General features: G+C 38.0%; 2 protein-coding genes across 3 annotated transcripts; both read right to left on the bottom strand.

Moving 5' to 3' along the window:
- On the bottom strand, window positions 1-3,286 carry gcgb (glucagon b). The gene is made up of 6 exons (XM_072700998.1): window positions 3,216-3,286; window positions 2,721-2,841; window positions 2,007-2,162; window positions 1,029-1,145; window positions 258-404; window positions 1-54 (listed from the first exon to the last, which is right to left on the bottom strand). Exons 2-6 carry the CDS (start codon window positions 2,813-2,815, stop codon window positions 30-32), a joined length of 540 nt encoding a protein of 179 aa, XP_072557099.1. The 5' UTR covers window positions 2,816-2,841; window positions 3,216-3,286; the 3' UTR covers window positions 1-29.
- Window positions 3,287-4,889: 1,603 nt separating this feature from the next.
- fap (fibroblast activation protein, alpha) lies at window positions 4,890-15,984 on the bottom strand. Of its 2 annotated transcripts, XM_023807973.2 has the most exons (26): window positions 15,481-15,984; window positions 15,136-15,220; window positions 14,352-14,447; window positions 14,145-14,239; window positions 13,878-13,952; window positions 13,719-13,771; window positions 13,167-13,239; window positions 12,826-12,946; window positions 12,430-12,584; window positions 11,952-12,049; window positions 11,096-11,225; window positions 10,042-10,080; window positions 9,811-9,909; window positions 9,634-9,704; window positions 9,334-9,387; window positions 9,128-9,252; window positions 8,861-8,911; window positions 8,656-8,754; window positions 7,833-7,902; window positions 7,405-7,599; window positions 6,938-6,992; window positions 6,740-6,839; window positions 6,585-6,643; window positions 6,415-6,487; window positions 5,949-6,022; window positions 4,890-5,376 (listed from the first exon to the last, which is right to left on the bottom strand). In XM_023807973.2, exons 1-26 carry the CDS (start codon window positions 15,484-15,486, stop codon window positions 5,263-5,265), a joined length of 2,265 nt encoding a protein of 754 aa, XP_023663741.1. In that variant the 5' UTR covers window positions 15,487-15,984; the 3' UTR covers window positions 4,890-5,262. The 2 variants fall into 2 exon arrangements, with proteins under 2 accessions (XP_023663741.1, XP_072574482.1); XM_072718381.1 differs by lacking the exons at window positions 13,719-13,771; window positions 14,352-14,447; window positions 15,136-15,220; window positions 15,481-15,984 and having other exon boundaries at window positions 14,145-14,238.
- Between the last annotated feature and the right edge of the window lie 1,675 nt (window positions 15,985-17,659).

Genomic DNA, 17,659 nt, shown 5'->3' with positions numbered 1-17,659 from the left:
CTCTTAAACAAGGAATAGTGCATCTTCTTTCACTTATACCCATTTTTGGGGGCACTGAAAAACAAATGAATATACTGTTATTGATTCATAAAATATATCATGTTTACATTGTAACAACATGTTTAATTTGACTAATTTGCATGTAAATAAGGATGTATTTACATTGTAAATTTGCATAGTACATGCTATTCCAGGTTTTACACTCAGTATCTTTGAGATATGTATTGTAATGTGGTCTTAGATGAACACACGGTTACCTTGCATCTGAAGGCTTAGAATTCATGACCCATAGTATGTATTCCTTAGCAGCAATGCTGTCTAGAATCTTGTGTAGATCACTGGTGAAGCTCCCATCTACGTGTCTTCTCTGCTTTGCATCAACCTGGCTCCATTCCTCTGCAAAACTGAGTATTGACGAGATATTTTGCTTTAGAGCGGGGCATTTTCTGCTGTGCTCTGGGGTCATTCTCCAAGTGACAGTCTTGACAGTTAGACTAGTGGCCAAAATTGTGGAAACACCTGGCATTTTTGGCGATACGCTTTGCCACACGAATAATGCTTACAAACAATCAAAGAATGTTTCAAATATCATACAATAGCCAATTAAATAAGTAACCGGAGCAACAGTTGAATAAAGTTCAGCAATCTCTAAAAACTGGAAGTGTTTCCACAATTTTGGACAATAGTGTAGGTGGTACTTTATCAAAAACATTCATTTAAGTAATAAGTATTGGATCAAAAACAGCGTTGGCTTGATGTGTGCTTGTGCAGACCAGGTGTAATACAGGGTTAATATACCAAATTTTGAGCGTTAACCATTGGCAGAACTGGACCACAGACTTGATTACCATGGATATAAAAAAAGTCAGAGCTTAAAGTCACGATATTTATTTGAATGACCAGTGAAATAACAGTACAGGTCATAAAAAGGGTGTTACCGTACAGGATAATTATGCAAGAGCTAATTTTATCTTTTATCTAGACAGGGAGGGAGAAGCTGGTCACTCGTTTAGAAGCAAACAGCCTACTGTCTTCTGCCTTGTCCTGATTTCAGCCATGAGACAAATTCTTTAGCAGCCAGGTCCTGCAGGTATGAGCTGAAATCGCTGGTGTAGGTGCCGTCAGTGTGCCGTCTCGCAGGACCACTAGGAAAGAATGGAGTATCTGAGGTTATACCTGCCAGGGACACTCCTGTAGTTTGATAATGCCTAATAAAGTACACATGACAGGGGTCTTTGTGTTAAAGTTTTGTCTGTTTTTTAAGTGGTATTTAAATACTGTAAATTGTTATTGTAAAAGCTTGCCACAGTATTATGACTCTAGAGCATCTGCTAAGTAGCTGTAAGACCCATTCTGTTCTGATCAAATATTTCAGGTATGGGACCTACAGTGCAAAAATACAGTGGGGAGTGGGGGTGTGTACAGTATTATGTACAGTGCTCAATGATTTTTTTTCTGTCAAAATTAATGTTTCTTTCATAATGAAAATTTGTCCTTGGATTATTTTAAACAATTTGAAAAGGTAGAGTCTTCCTGCCTGGTTTTATCAGGTGCTGTATTTTCTTTAGTGCCAACAGTCTTAAGAAGATTCACCTGCTTTTTTCATATGATATTTTCTGAAAGTCACATCTGATAATTATTTGGGAGAAGCCATTTTAAGTAAGAAATACAGTTTAATTTACTAGGGTGGCTTCGGGAAAGTACCAAAGGCATGGGTCAGGTTTTCCTACATGTCATTGTGGTTCAGATTGTTCTAAATGTCTAAAATGACTCAGTATTACAGAGCAGACCTATGAAAATGATGAATTACCACAAAATCCAGATTCTAACAATACACAATGACCTTGTTTTTCTTACGTAGTGCATTCCCCATATATTAGATTTTTTATTTTACATTTACAACTTTGTTTTATTTATTGATATTTATAATTTACCCAAATCCACAAATCAAAACAAAATGTTTTGTCAACCCATATGAACATAGGATTCCCCGGTGAAAGACTCACCCATTCGTTTTGGAGTTCATCAACCACTGAACGAAGTCTTGCGCTCGTTTTGTCTCCAGATATTTACTGTAATCGTTAGTGAATGTGCCTTGCGAGTGTCTCTTTGCAGCTGTAAGCTCCTTTGCTTCGTTTAACATTGTGTCCTCTGTCAGGTAGCTGCAGCATTTAATTTAATGAATTAAGTTTCACAACTAAGCAGTCATTTGACATATTTATATAAATATATAAATGAAAAAGAGCATATAATATGTGTTCTTGTATTTATATACTATATAATAACTATATTTTTATACTCTTGTATTTATATACTATAATATACTAATTATTGAATTTGTTAATTAAGATTCTTAACTAAAGAATCACTTTAAATATGTATCATTCACATTAAATATATATCAGCATCAAATAAAAACAATAAAATTCATCCTGTGCGAATATGCTTATTTCATTTTACGCATATATTTTATAAGAAAATCCAAAATATGTGTGCTGTATGAAGATGGTAATATACAAATTAACATTTTATTTTGTGAAGTTTCATACATGTAATGTTTAAGGAAAGTTGCATATATGCATGCAATGTTTAACAACATGTGAAACACGTGTAATGTATAAATATATACGAATATGCTAAGGACACAGTGAAAAGCACATAAATGTTCCCATATGTGGCCTTTGACGTGTGTCCGAAGCCCGAGAAGGAGCGCAGCTCACCTGGGGCTGTCGTCTGTGTCCTGCAGGGGGCGCTGCCAGCTGCTCTGGATGGTAATGAGGAGCAGCAGTCCAGCCACTGAGCATATGCCAGCCATCTTGCTTCCTGGCGAAATTCAGCTGCCGCGGAGGAACATGAACTGTCACAAGTGGAACATGCAACCTGGGGGGGGCCGCCGGGGCACCTGCCCGGGTAACTTTCGGAGCATCATTAAGAATGCAGCAATGATCAGCTATGAAAAAATTACCTACGAGTAACTTGTTGTAAACTGATAAAATTTAATTGCTAAAATCCTGAATTATATTTGTGTGTTTTTTTTTTAAACTAAAGGTTAGTTTCATTGTTTTTCAAAAGCAAACAGGCAAGTGGGCAAGAATTTATGCCCTCTCCTCCCCAAAGAGGTGCGGTAATAAGTACTCTCTCTCCACACGTGCTACGTTACCGCCTCAGGTTCCCCGGTCCGAGTGGTTTGGTTGAGACTCTTCCGGAGGCTCACCTGTGTCCCTGTCAGAGAGGAAGCGAGAGACCACTACCGCGTAGAGTCCTCTGTTGGCTACTCTTGTCTGGCTCCCCAGAGCAGATTCCTAGTCTCCTTGTGGAGAGCCCATCCTTATATAGTGCATTCCCATGACAGTCCACCCAAGTGGTACGCCCCTCGCAAGTCGTTTAGCTCATTCGTTACTTTCAATACATTAGACAAGGCTCTCCTGCGCACAGTGGATAATTTTAGTGCTCCTTTGTTTAGACTGGACATCCCCATCCCCACAGGTGATAAGACCTGCTACTTACGTGTAGAAATCAAACAGGATGGCATCCTGTTAAAAAGCAAAGAAAAAGCCTTATTTCCGAAATATGTCTGGTTTTCGCTGCCATCGAGAAGCTGATTGACTAATTGTAGGTTTTATGTAGGAAAACATGACTGGGTCCCCCCCCCCCCCCTATCAATCAGGCTCTGGTGTCAACTTGTACATTTGTTCAGTGCAACAAAAAAGTACAATTAATGTAGCGTAAAAGCTTTTTTTGTTTCACATTCTACAGGGGATTTTAAATGTATTAACCCATTATTACACATTTGTGATGCAGATAAAATGTGTTGCATTTTTATTTAATAAAAATAGCTGTGGCACATCTTCTGTGGCACAAAGGCAAATAGATCAAAACAAGATCAATTAAATAAATGCTAAAGTGCTTATTCTCAAATACTCTTCATAATTAAAAACTCGTTTGGGGAGAACTTAACTAATGGCTCAGATTCAGCTCAGCTAACCTCTCCTCATAAGTTCACTGGGTAGCACTGTGACTTCAGGTTGGGATTTAAACCCTATCTTAGCGTGTGTGGTGTTTCTTCCCATAGTCCAAAGACATGTAGTTAATTGGTGTCTCTAAATTGCTCATTTTATATACAGTACGTGTGTATGCTCAGTGATAGACTAGCATCGCATCGAGGGTGTACGAGGGATAGGCTCCAGACCCGCATTTCAGTTTGATTTTTATTCAATCTGATCCTATTCATTGTTTTATTGTAGTCTTATACTCCCTTGCTGGTGGATTAAGGAAATTTAGATTCTGAATCAATGAGTAATGCTTTACATTAAGTGCACCTTCATAATGCATTCATTATGCATCCATAGAGCAGTCAGTGCACCTTCATAATGCATTCGTAGAACATTCATAAGCAGCATGCAAGTACATCTTAATACTCTAACATCTAACAGCTTTAATATACATTGTTATAATACAATTATAATGTTATTAATGTATTTTACAGCTGTTAAAGGATATTAAGGTATACATACATAAGCATAATTTATGATTTATGAATGTTTTATGAATACTGAATGAATACATTATGAAGGTGTACTGAACGTTTTATGAATGCAATATAAAAGCATTATGAAGGTGCAGTTAATGTAAAGTGTTACCCAATAATGTATTTTCACTCAGCCAATCAGTTAATAAATAATAAAAAAAAAAATGCCTGAGATCAGAATGGTGCTGGTTCAAACCCCAGGCTTGGCAAAATGACTTTGCTGTCAGGCCCGTGGGTAAAGCACTTAAACCCCATGTACCACTGGGGATTGGGCGACACTGTTCACTCTGAAATGTATCCTGTTTTGGATAAAAGTGTCCTTTACTGTAAGTGTAAATAACTAAGAATGCAGAACAACAAATACAGCTGTAGCAGTTTATTGATTCTTAAACAAAAAGTACATGTGGTATCTTACCAGAACATAGAAAAATAAAGAACATTGAGAATGGCCAGTTATTGTGCAATAGTACAGCTACAGCAGGTAGTGTTCGAACATTTGGCTTGTTAATTTAACACTGCACTTATCAGCGTAAAACTATAATTGTTAGTGGATGTAAGCGTTTTACAAATTACAAATAGAACAAAAAAAAAAAACTAGTTCATAAACTCTAAACACACTAAAATAAACCCCATCAACCCATTTGCAAATTAGCACAGTATTATAAAATAGGCAGATTTGGTGATGAGTTATATATGGACGGGGTGCATGGGGCTGGGCAACCCGGCTGGATGCCTCAACTGCCGGCCCGCTTGGTTTTGACAAAGCATTTCTGGAGGAAATGGCTTATGTGGGTGAAGACGTGGCGGAAGGCGGAGCCGCCTAGCTGATGGTTCTTGTCAGCGTACCACTGTAAAGAGACAGGAACAGTTATTAGCATAAGATGTCAAAGACCATCTCCCAATCCAAATGTGACCAGGACTGAAAAATAGGAAAGAAATTGCACCCATAATATAATGTTGAGCATTTATCAGAATGAGACTGTAAATATACAAAGCTGACATAATGTATTAGAACAATGTTTCCCAGTCCAGTCCTCGGGAACCCGCAGACAGTCCACGTTTTTACCGGGAGCTGGGAGGGATCAAAAACGTGGACCGGCTGTGTCCCCGAGGACTGGGTTGGGAAATACAGTATTAAAATAATATTTAAAAATATTAAATATTAATATTCAAAATGTAAAAATAATATTTGAGTGCAAATTTGCATGGCTTATTATTGCACATCTAGTAGGTCATTTGGTTTAATTACAGAGAGCTGTAAGGTCTGTGGGATTTTATTTACTAATTTCAATTTCATTCCTGCTTCCTATTTGATTTATTAAAGCCTCCCAGCTCTGCCAGTTACGGTGCCCTGCTCAGTTCCTGCTGCCCATCTGCAGTCAGTGGACCTGGTGGCCTTTTCGTCACTGTGGATATTTACCATGGCTTCAAAGTCCACCTGCTCCTCAACTAGAGCTTTAGATATCTGTGCAGCTTGCTGGAAATGCACATTATCTGCAAGAAAAAAAGATATTACTACATGAGTTGTTGCATTTTTTCATAAAGGTTGTTTGTTACCCTTTCTAAATGATGCAAGCAAATTTTATGTACTACAATATTTCTTGCAAACTATTAAATGGGATTATCGAAATGGAATGGCACAGTAATATCTTACTGGTTTTTGTTGGTTATGGTAATTGGAATCATCCTATTGATCCCTCAATGCTATGTGACTTACAATTTTGCAAGTATACACTTTTTTAGGGTGTGTGTTACACTAGTAGACCCTCTTGGGTCTTGATCTTAAAAGCTCATGTCTGTAAGACACACAAACTACAGGGATGATGCATGTTTCATAACTGAAAAGTAGGAGTGCTGGCAGCAGTCGTTATAAGAACAGCGCTTACCATCTGCTGTGCCGTGAATCAGAAGGTAGTCCACAGATTTGAAGTTCTTGGCTCTACGTGTTACTGTGGAGTTCTAGAAAAATTATGGACAATTAATATTAAACGCCACCGAAGGAATATTGCGTTGTCGATAAAATTCCCTTTAGTCTTTAAAATCTTGATGGACTCACTTTGTAGTACTCAGCATTGTCGGACGGCCGGCTCATATAACGCTCGGTGTAAACTGCGTCTGAAAAGTTTACCAAGCAACCCTGAATTTAACGTTTTATTAACCGATATGTCATTTGAGGCAGCAGCCTACGAGAATCAGGAATATCAAACATACCATAATATTCCCAGCTAGATACGGGAGCGACTGCCACTCCGCATTTGAAAAGTCCGCTCCCGGACCCCAAAGCCATCGAGGTGACGTACCCGCCGTAAGACTGGAAAGGAATCCGCTGTTCAGCATCCAGCTTAATTATTCTGCGCTTAGCCATTTCATTCATAAAAAAACAGACTTTCTACATACTATCAAACTTACCCATCCCCAAATAGCTATTCTTTCTGTATCTATAAACCCCATATCAATGAATTTCCTAAAAAAGAAACAAAAAACAGGGCTTTTGTTATAAACATTTTGAAATCTGGGGCTCAGCAGTATAATCAGAAATAAACTTGCTGTTTAATTGTTGCGGCTTTTCTTGACTATATGAATAAATGCTGGTTTTTATAACACACACTGTTTGCAAGAGATAAAACGGAAGATATAAGGTCATTTTTATAGTTCAAATTCATCCTGACATCAAGTGTGAATCTCTAAAGTTATGTATAGACCTACGTTAAAATGTAACTTTTTTATATATTTATATAATTTTTATATATTGATCTTCATAGTTGGACAAAAATGATCAATTGGATATTAGGCCTTCAGCAATTGCATTGTAAATTGACAATATGTTAGGAATATGTTCCTGGACAGGAGTTTCTCTCCCTGGTGATTTATCTCACCTCACGGCTGATATTTGATCTTCCACCTCATATGTTCCCAGACGGTGGTAGATTGAGTGCATTATTCTATCACCTTGGTAACCACTTCCTCTTCCGTCAAAGCTAGCGACAATAACCTTCTCTGTGCTGGCAAGATATGTTCCCCAGTTCAGCTTGAATTGATAATTTACTCTTTGACTACATGGCCCAGCATACCTATGGAAAGGGACATCAGGGGGCAGATTAAATAACTAAGTTTCCATTTTGAACCAGCAATCAAGTCAAGTCAACTGACAGTAACTTTACTGTAAACTCTATGATGTCAGCACTATGATGTCAGCTCTATAATGCATGGGTTATATAATTCAAATATCGTTCCTCATATGTCATTTTGTAATAAACAGAATATACATGTAAGACATATAAACATGGGTATGTAAAGCCCTTACACATCAATGAGAAGGGGATACTTCTTTGATTCATCAAAATGAGGTGGTAGCATCATCTGGTAGTGGAGGTCTGAAGAAAAGCCACAAGAATAACAACTTAGAAACAAACACGCAAAATGGTACCAGGAATGACACTGAGACATATAGACAAAGACCTGACACATATCTCTATAGACAAAGACCAAATCATTTTTCAGAAGACTGCATTTTGTGTCTCTATGGATATGAAAGTAGTACAATGTAGTTGCTGGACAACAAGATCATCGGTGCCTTTAGACTTTGGTATTGGTGTAAATCTAAGAATATAATCAAGCCTGAACTGACCAGGCTAAAGCTGTCTTACTTTAGGCATTTTATAAGAAGACACTGTGAACTGTAGACAACCACAAGTGGAAAAGCTGAAGGCAAAGGAGGAAGAGAATGATGCACCGCAAGGTGGATGGACTCCATCATCATAGCAATGAACATGCCATCAGGAAGCCCGAAGGTCCAGACAGAAGAAACGCTTTCTGGAGGAATGCTGCCTATACAGCAGAGGTGGATAGTTCAGGTCCCAAAAGTAAAGATCTAATCTAATACATGATCAGCAAAGCATTTCTGGGTTTTTCCTGTGTGATTAGCAGTGGTTAAAAGTTAAGGTCCAGAAAGTACAAATCCAGACCAAGTTTTTCTTTCAACCAACCAGTTGTGTACTTTGTGACTGGGACACTTTATAGTCAACTGGTTGGTTAAACCAGAATCTCGATCAGGATTTGTACTTTCTGGATGTGAACATTCCACCTCTGCTATATGGTCAGAGTTTAAATCAACTGGAGAATCTTACCAAACCCTCCAATGCTAAAGGTTCCATATCGCATGGTTGGCATCTGGAATTCTGTCAGAATGTTTCCCAGAGCATCGTTTTTTTCAAGAACCTCAATCTCTAAAACCAAACCAACAAAAATGCTGGATTATTGTTGATCTGTAACATTGCTAATGCACTAATAACATGGCGTTTTATTTAGCTTATGCTACTGTACATACAGTACCTGAGCCTGATCCTCTGTTATCTCTTAGGGTAAATAACGGGAGTCCAGGTCCTTTCAAACACAAAAAAATGTATGTAGGTAAAACAAACTTAATATTCATTTTGATTTAATTAATGAGCTTATATTAATTTGCAGATCATAGACAAATGAACCACCGCATTAGCATAAAGACCAGAACTATTAACAGACTTTAATAGTCAGATCGACTCAATAAAATGATTTCGACATGTGGATTTTTGAATTAAACGCATTGTTGGATCAAAGCACCATAACAGGACAGGCGGTAGTAGGCAGCGTCTTGACTGAAGTAGGCCGAGTTGTACTGACACCTGTCTTCTTGCAGGTCACAAGTGAGGCACTCAGGAGCAGAATGGCTGCCACCGATCCTGATCCTGACAGACAGATGCCAGTTTAGGATGCAGTCGACCAGATACCGAGCTTCAACGACAAAGATAATGTAAGCGATGCCTTACTTGTAAACGTTCCTCTGCCCTGGACGTTTGCGGTACTCATTACTGACATAGTATCTACAAAAAAGGAAGGAAAAAAAAAAAAGACTATAAATTACTGCTCAAGATTAATTTTAGGCGCACGGAGCTACAATATTAGCAGTGGTGGTCACATTGTTGGGGGCAAAAATATGAATGGGGTGAACATTAATGAAATACTCAGTAAGACAATCAAGGAAATAATGTGGTTACTATATAATACTCTAGAATGAGTATTTTCATACTTCAATCCTCCCCGCTAGCTGCTACAATATGGCTACTTACATAGCATCTTTCGTTAGCTTTGAAATGTAGATGACCTCCCATTGTCCGGATGTAATAGGTGTCGCCATACCCTAAAAACAGTTGAGACACACTTTGTGACTGACTGCCCATAATGCAAAGCAACCAAGTAACTGAATATTGAATAGATGCATTATATTCTATTGGTGAAACACTTACAGCATTAACATAATGTATGTGTTTATAGCCGTCAGAGTCACTCATCACTTTGTAAAAGCTCAAGTTGTCTGCAGCAAAAAATGGATGCAGGGGTGAATACTGAAAAAAAGGCACAAAGTTAGTTGAGAAAATATTACCACTGTGATACAGTTGCATTCAATATGTTTAGTTAAAGGCTGATATTTGGTCATCTGTTCATTTTCATGTTAATAGAATTTTAAAATTACTTACATGTCCAACCCAGCCTGTCTTGCTTGTTTCTTCATGACTCTGGCAACAAATAAAAGGGGTGACTGGTTCTAAATTTCACACTGAAAAACGTTCACATAGCAATTTAACAAATAAGTTATCTGTCAGATGCCTTTATAAGACAGCAGGGTCAGCCGGTCCCTGGGACGATTGAGGTTAAGAGTCTTGCTCACGGCACAATTGCAGAATAACTTTGCTGATGACGGGATGTGAACTGGTGACCTTCTGATTAGGGGCAGAGAGTTCTAAGCCACAGAAGTGGACACCAGGCCTTCAATACAAATATAGTTCTCTGCATGTTGGAGTAGTGGCCATATTGAAAGGTTTGCGGGCGTGGCGACAGAAACAACAAATGTAATTTTCTTTTGTGCTTTATGGCAATAAATGTGAAGAATCATAGGAAATGTCTTATGCTAAATGAAGAAACAAAACAGGCAGTTAATTGTAGATATCTTTGGGATTAATAAAGTTCTATCTATCTATCTACAGTATCTATCTCTATATTTATCTATCTATCTCTCTATCTATCTATCTATCTAATCATAGTCATTGCCTGACCTATATGTCTGGCAAATGCCTGGTCTTTCCTTGAAATAACGTTTGATATCAGCATTTCTGCCCCAACAGTAATAACCTTTTGCCTTGCCTTCTCTATTGCACACACCTTGTAGCGACTCACGTCTCATTCAATAAGCACTTATCAAGGAGGCTCTGACAGTCAGAGAATGATGGAGAATGATCCATAATAAGTGTAAACAAATATCTCCATATACCATTTTTTTTCTACCTAAAGTTGATTATGTGTATATTCATATGCATGTGTACATACAGTATGTATGACGTATATATGCATGCACTGTATATATACATTATATATATTTATATTTTGTCATTTTTAATTGCACATTGTAATCTGCCTGTAGAGCTGTATTTCACTGTATACTCTGTATACAGTGAAATAAAACCCGTGTCAAATAAAACCCGTGACTTGAGGCATGCTGGGATGCCTGCGGAGCATATAGGGGAAGAAACACACCGACTTCGCGTTCCACGCTCTTCCGTCAAAGTCATAGGTCTGCATGAGGACATAGTTCTGGCTCCTCTTGGCCCACTGAACAGCGACGCGCTCATCAGTCACCCAGGTCACAGAGCTCAAGTAGTGGTCGCTATACGAGGAAAAAATGCAAAGACAAAAACCACTAAACAGATATATCTCAGGAACCGCAAATTAAAACGGCTCAAAGGGAGAGAGTTTTTTTATACATTGGAGCAGGCATTCTGTTAGATTTGCGTTAATGCTGGCTGGATACTTCAGACGAAATCGACGGAATCAGCATTGTTTTTGCAATAAGATATCGTTTGATGCGTAATCACCGTGGTAACCACCGTTTCGGCACACCACCTCTGCAGAGTTGCCAAGGCAAACTTTCTTGTTTGTCCTGATCCCTCCCACTGTCCTATATAGTTACCGGCAGGATTTACACCACACTGCACTTTAAATTGTGTAAATTAATATGTGTATTTGTGGATTTACGTTAATAATAAATGACAGATATGTGTTAATGCTTGTCATGGAATGTGTGTGCTTTGTTACAGTGTAACTGTGAGTGTCATGTAGCTGTTAATAAAGGCAGTAACTTCCATTTTAAAAGAGCTCTCATCTTCTCTATTGGAATTATCCACATTATTTGCACTGTGAATGTGGGTCTGCTACATTGAAAACGTTCTGTGCCCTCTAGGGTCGTGGCGTGACAAAGAACGACTAAGGTGGAAGCGTCGTTTTAAGTATGAGACAGATTTTTGTCACTGACGTGTTCGATTTCGTTTTGTCTGGACGTCGTTTGAAGTGTACGGCCAGCGTTACTGTAAAAAGCAGCAGCTCCATACTCTACCTTTCCCCTACTGAATTTGGCACTACAACTTGCGTGATTCCTGATGTACCTGTGGAATCGGCAACGAACAGCTTCACCTTAGGAATTGAGGACCCAGCCTGCATAACAGAAATACAGTACATCAGATTCCGAACCCTCAAGCCGATTGCTCTGTCGTTTCATTATATTCAGCACGTCTTCCAGGAAAGCTTCTCACGATGCTTCACAATTTATTCTCCACAGGAATACTGAACTTAGAATATAGAAACTAGAGGAGGATGTAAATCATGCATTCCTGTACTGGATACGTGTTTATGGCACATGGATGGATGGATGGATGGATGGATGGGTATTCCTGTACATGTTTCATTAGGCACAACTTACAGTATTTTAACTTTAGAACATCTTTCATCTATTTTTGCAATTCATGTATACATGTAGCACGTTTTCTAAGATCCATCAGCTTTCACACAGACAAAGTTGCACATAAACGCCTTACCTTAGGGTACGGAATGGCCACTGTTTCTGGGTATTGCCCAGAGCCAAACCAGGAATACTCAATGGTGTGGACCTCTGTGTCATTGAACTCAACGTAGGCCAGATACTTGCCACCGGGTGACCACCACATTGCATCATTCGAAGAGAACATCTCCTCTAAAAATAAATTGGAATATTTGGATGTAAACTTCAATCTAGAAAAACACCTTAATATTCAAATGATGAATTTACTCTGGAAAATTAGTTCAATTAGTTTGTGGTGTTTTAAAACAAATCAGTTTATTATTTACACATCAGGAATGCTGATTGCATTACATTACATTAATAATGATGCTAATGTTGTATAAACATTCTAATCCACAGTTGTACAGGAAAGATTACTTTACATTATACTCACCCTCATATACCCAGTCTGGAATACCATTGAGAATTTTATTCTTCTCTCCATTTTTAGTTATTTGTTTTTCACTAGACGTTGCAGAATCTTTAATGTAAATATTATATTTCCACACATAAGCCTGTAAGGGAAAACATGCCTGAGATGTGACATCAGATTGATGGCACATAAAACATAAACATGAAACTGAATAAATTTGCTTTTTTTTTTTAACCAAAATGACATATTTTGTTAACACCAGAACTATTGTCTAGCACCGTTGATAAAATCACATCCAGGAGTTACGGGTCCAATAAAACTACAGTCCAGACCACAAATATGTTGCAGCAATCAACTCCTACCAGCTTATTTCCAACTGGAGCCCATAAAAGGTATTGCACTTCCTCTGGAATGTGTGATGGTGTGACAAATTCCCTGAAAGATAAACACTCTTGGTTACTACACTGCTTATGGCCCTTGAAAACTGAATTTGTTAATTCATTTAAGTAGAATGTGCACTTTTTAAAATAAGAGCACATATGTCGAAAAGTGTGTGCAGGCCTGTAGAACAGTGGTCATGAAGATATTCGAGACAGAAGATTCCTAGGTCAAGGTTGGACCTACAAATATACATGGGAAAACTAATTTTTAAGTAATTAAAAATCCAGCTATTTATCTTGGCAAGTTTGCAAACAGTTTCAGGAAGAAAGAAAATAATGAAGAAGGTGTTCTGCACTAATCGGAACACAGTGCATCATATATTTTGTATCTTTCTGACACCAAGCTGTTTATCCGCTATAAGGGAGAGCGGCCGTATCAAGCACAGTCCCAAAGCCCCAGAATCAGAGACAAATGTAATTATCATGCAAGCAATCACAAACTGGAGGCACTGCAAATAAATGCTCGACACTTACGAAGTTTCCAGGTTGTAGAGAGAGTAAGAGGCTGTGAATGAGTGTCTCCATTGCTATGGAATCACAAACAAAGCTGTCAGCCACATGGGTATGCGCTAGTGGACTGTTTAAGCACTAATGCCAGTACAAAAATGTGCATCATTGTATCGATGTACTTACCTTTGTATAATTGCTCTCCAAACAAACATATTTGCGGTCAGCAGACATCAAATAGTCAGTGGCATCCACTTGTGCCTATTTAACATATAGTGCATATATAATAATATACTATAGTATGGGTAAAGTATAATAATATTAATATTAAAATCAATATTAATATTAATAATAATAAGATGCGTTGGCCTTTGCCAACATACCCAATTATTATTATTGTTGTTATTATTATATTATTATTATTAATAACAATAATAATAATAAACAGCTTACAAATGTTTTGTTGTTCAAAAATTCTGTGGCATTTCTTGTGTTGACATTGTGGAGAAAAACACTGCCTTCTCTTGTTTTATGTAGATATTCATTGTCTGTCAAAAATAATCATGTTAATAGATGAGATTTGGATGATGATTTAGATGAGAGCAGGCTAACGCTTCTTACACTGGTCACGCTCATTAAAGCACTGTCCTACCACATTACCTGATATCCATCGCAGATTGTACGTCTTATATCTGATGGTGTCATTGAAGTAGTCTTCGAGTGTGAAGGTTCTCTTGGAGTCCCTTTCACTGTCTTCTGAAGTAATAATAATAATACTTCACATATTACATGTCTTAACTAAATACCTCAAAATCACTCCCATCATCACTGCCATGCGGTAATAGATGAACCATTTGTAACACGGTCTAAAGAATATGCTTAATTCCAGCAGCCTGCTAGTGAAATAGGCCATCTTAAAAAAATATGCATTCGTAGCAGTATATGGTAATAAAATAATTGTTGTCGCTGTATGTACTAATAATATTTCAATAACTAAAAGCTGTCACTTGGTGGCGCCAAGTCAATATCACGCACCAGTGCAATCATTTGACAAATGCCTTGGGTCTGAACTAATTCTGCAATGTTGTTTTCTGGATTTAAACCGAGTTCGGTGGAAGTAACTACCTACAGTATGATTCATAATAATCCACTATCCACTATATTTAAGAAATTGCTAAAATTCTTGCAGTTCAAAATTACGTTCAGTTTGAAGTATTTTGTAAGTAAAGGTAAAGAGGATTGTACATGTCGGAACATGATCAGACTTAAGACTATAATTAAAATAATATAAAATCACCCAGGGCATGTCAGATAATGTTGAAATTTAGTTTCATTACCGGGTGTGTCATAGGTGTTATAGTCAAAACAGCTGAACATGAATTATTAACTGTAAGGATTACAATGGTAAATATAGATTATATAGGTACAAAGACCATACACTTACTGTTTGCAATTATTGTAGCAAGGATTGCTGTTAATGTGACGACGACAGCGACTCCAACGAACACAAGGAGCACTTTTCCACTGCTCTGAAGTTACGATTAATGCAAAAAAGAGATCAAAAAATAAACACTCACACACATTATAATCACAATTTCCCGTACGCGATGTAAGTAGGAGTATCTTCATGGTATAATAAAAACGACTGAATGCACTATGATTGCGGAGCAACATCTGAGTGAATTTAAACAAGTAAAACAAACTCGGGAAATTATTTATTTTCATTTTTAACACACAAGCTATTTACGGGGTCTATGCCAATAAAAAGGTTAAAAGACCAGGTACTGACCGGCATTACTGTACCGGGACGGTGGATATTCCCAGATGAAAAGACTTTTTAGTCCGATGGCGGAGAAGCCCGTGTTTCGCGATTGTTGGGCCGAAGAGTATTTTCTGCTTATGTAGTTAAGCCAACAAAACAGAGAAATGTACACCTTTGGAGTCCTGGACACGCATATCTTGACTTTAAAGCCGCACAATTCCGCCTCTTTGCCTGGTTATTTTAACTTGAAGCGACCGAACTTTTGAAAGCGTCCTGAGTTAATCAAACCCTCCGCAAGAAGACGACTCAAAAAACCCACGACAGACTGCTTAGAAATCCAGGGCCATCGATTTATTCTTATAGTTATTTATTGCAAGAATGATCAACTTACTAACAAAGCATTTTTTTTCTTTTCTAAAATGCATTTAGATGTATGTAAATTATGCTGGGTTATGGGGTCATATAAAAATGATTTAAAATAATTTTTATAAGTCCTGTTTCAACATGATTGTTATGGGATGGACTAAGTGGAATGGGCGTTTCTGAAAACCACAATATGCATGCTTGCATTTTACGTTATGTCCTGCCAGGTCACATCAATTCACAAAATGAAATCATTCAAATGACATGAGGATATAAGGTTGTACGTTGAAATATAAGTCCTTATAATACTCTTTATGGCATGAATTATGCTGCTAATTTCTTCGAGTCAGATACACCGTTTGCCGTCTATCGTACGTATAATGAAATTACTTAAATATAAAAACTGATCAGTACCCGCAGCCTAACGGTACACGGTGGGTGTACCTCCACAGCGACTCGAATACCTTGTGATGAGTATGATGGCGCGAGGCGTCTTTAGACGGGGGCATTTGGGGTCGAAGCCCCGTGTGAAATGTTTAGCAATCCTATTGGCTACAGAGGGGCGCCAACTTAACCAGCTGATTTCTCTTATGAGCCTGACATGCAACCATGTTCCAATAGGCCTACTTTATATATATAAAAAAAGGATTTTGTGTGTGTATTCAGTAGGCCTAAAGAGATTCAATTCTATTAGCATAATCAACAAGTTAAAGTTAATGAGATAAAAGAAATAATGTAATGTAATAAAGTGTTATGACTTGACACCTATTTTATAAGATATTATGGTATATATTCCCATGTAATTTCATATCCTATAAGAAATTAAAGAATGTAAATGTAGAAAACATGTACTCATGCAATGTATGTAAATTTAAAGATTATAGCTTTAGAAAGCATTTGCTATTGCACTGTGTGTTAATCAGCATGTAGTACTGCACCATCTGATATACAATGTATTTCTGCACTGTGCGTTAATCATATCAGTACAGTACTGTGCACTGAAGAAAGCGTACGTATTCAATATTTTACTGCACTGAGCATTCACCATATATGTATACTTAGGCACTTCAGAAAATAGATCAACAATGTAAAACTAAGTCCCTAGTATGGCAGAATCATGTGTAATCTTTAAATATATAAAAAACAGAATAGGGATGCAGTGGCAGAACAACTGTACACTGGGCCCTGGGGACGAAAATGGAATTTACACCTAGGGCCTGCATACGCCAGTTGCAGCATTTGCAGATGATGACATTGAAGTAGCTCCCAAAAATCATACCCAGCATGCACTGCAATAGTTAGCAAATTGAACAAACATGTCTGGGGCACATCTGCAGGATGCTCATCTTTGTTTGTACCTCTGTGGTTACAATACAGACTGACAGCTGAAGGACTTTGCAGGTGGCTGCTGATTGACTCAGAAGGGAAAACCATGACGATACATAATTATTCCATCCATCCAGTCCTATTCAGGGTTGTGGAGGGGATCTGGAGCCTATTCAGGAAACTATGAACTACCACATCATAAGGCACACTCATGCCTAGTGCTAATTTGGTAGCCTCAGCATGTTTTTGGACTGAGAGGGGTACCTGGAGGAGATCCCATGGTGACATGGGTAGAACATGGTAGAACCTCCACACAAATAGAACCCTGGCAGAGCCCAGTCACAGTGGTGTGAGGCAACTGTGCTAACCATGCTGCCTATGTAATTAATATTGTGTGAAATGATTTACTTAATTGGTTCATTATATAAAATGTTACACAACAGTGGGTTGGCCCTCTGTACTGGGTTATTTCCTACCTTGCGCCAGTAGGGGCCAGATGAGCTTGGAGGCGCCGGCG

Source organism: Paramormyrops kingsleyae, chromosome 1 (genome assembly GCF_048594095.1).
Source record: "Paramormyrops kingsleyae isolate MSU_618 chromosome 1, PKINGS_0.4, whole genome shotgun sequence".
In the NCBI taxonomy this organism is placed as follows: domain Eukaryota; kingdom Metazoa; phylum Chordata; class Actinopteri; order Osteoglossiformes; family Mormyridae; genus Paramormyrops; species Paramormyrops kingsleyae.
This window is presented reverse-complemented; position numbering and strand designations above follow the sequence as displayed.

Coding starts and splice junctions, on each gene's coding strand:
- fap (XM_023807973.2), bottom strand. Junction 13,953..14,144: donor TTTTGAACAACAAAACATTT/GTAAGCTGTTTA, acceptor TATGTTAAATAG/GCACAAGTGGATGCCACTGA. Junction 6,488..6,584: donor ACAATGCTGAGTACTACAAA/GTGAGTCCATCA, acceptor TAATTTTTCTAG/AACTCCACAGTAACACGTAG.
- gcgb (XM_072700998.1), bottom strand. CDS start 2,815: ATGGCTGGCATATGCTCAGTGGCTGGACTGCTGCTCCTCATTACCATC. Junction 1,146..2,006: donor ATGAACTCCAAAACGAATGG/GTGAGTCTTTCA, acceptor ATTCTTTCCTAG/TGGTCCTGCGAGACGGCACA. Junction 55..257: donor TCTAAGCCTTCAGATGCAAG/GTAACCGTGTGT, acceptor TTTGTTTTTCAG/TGCCCCCAAAAATGGGTATA.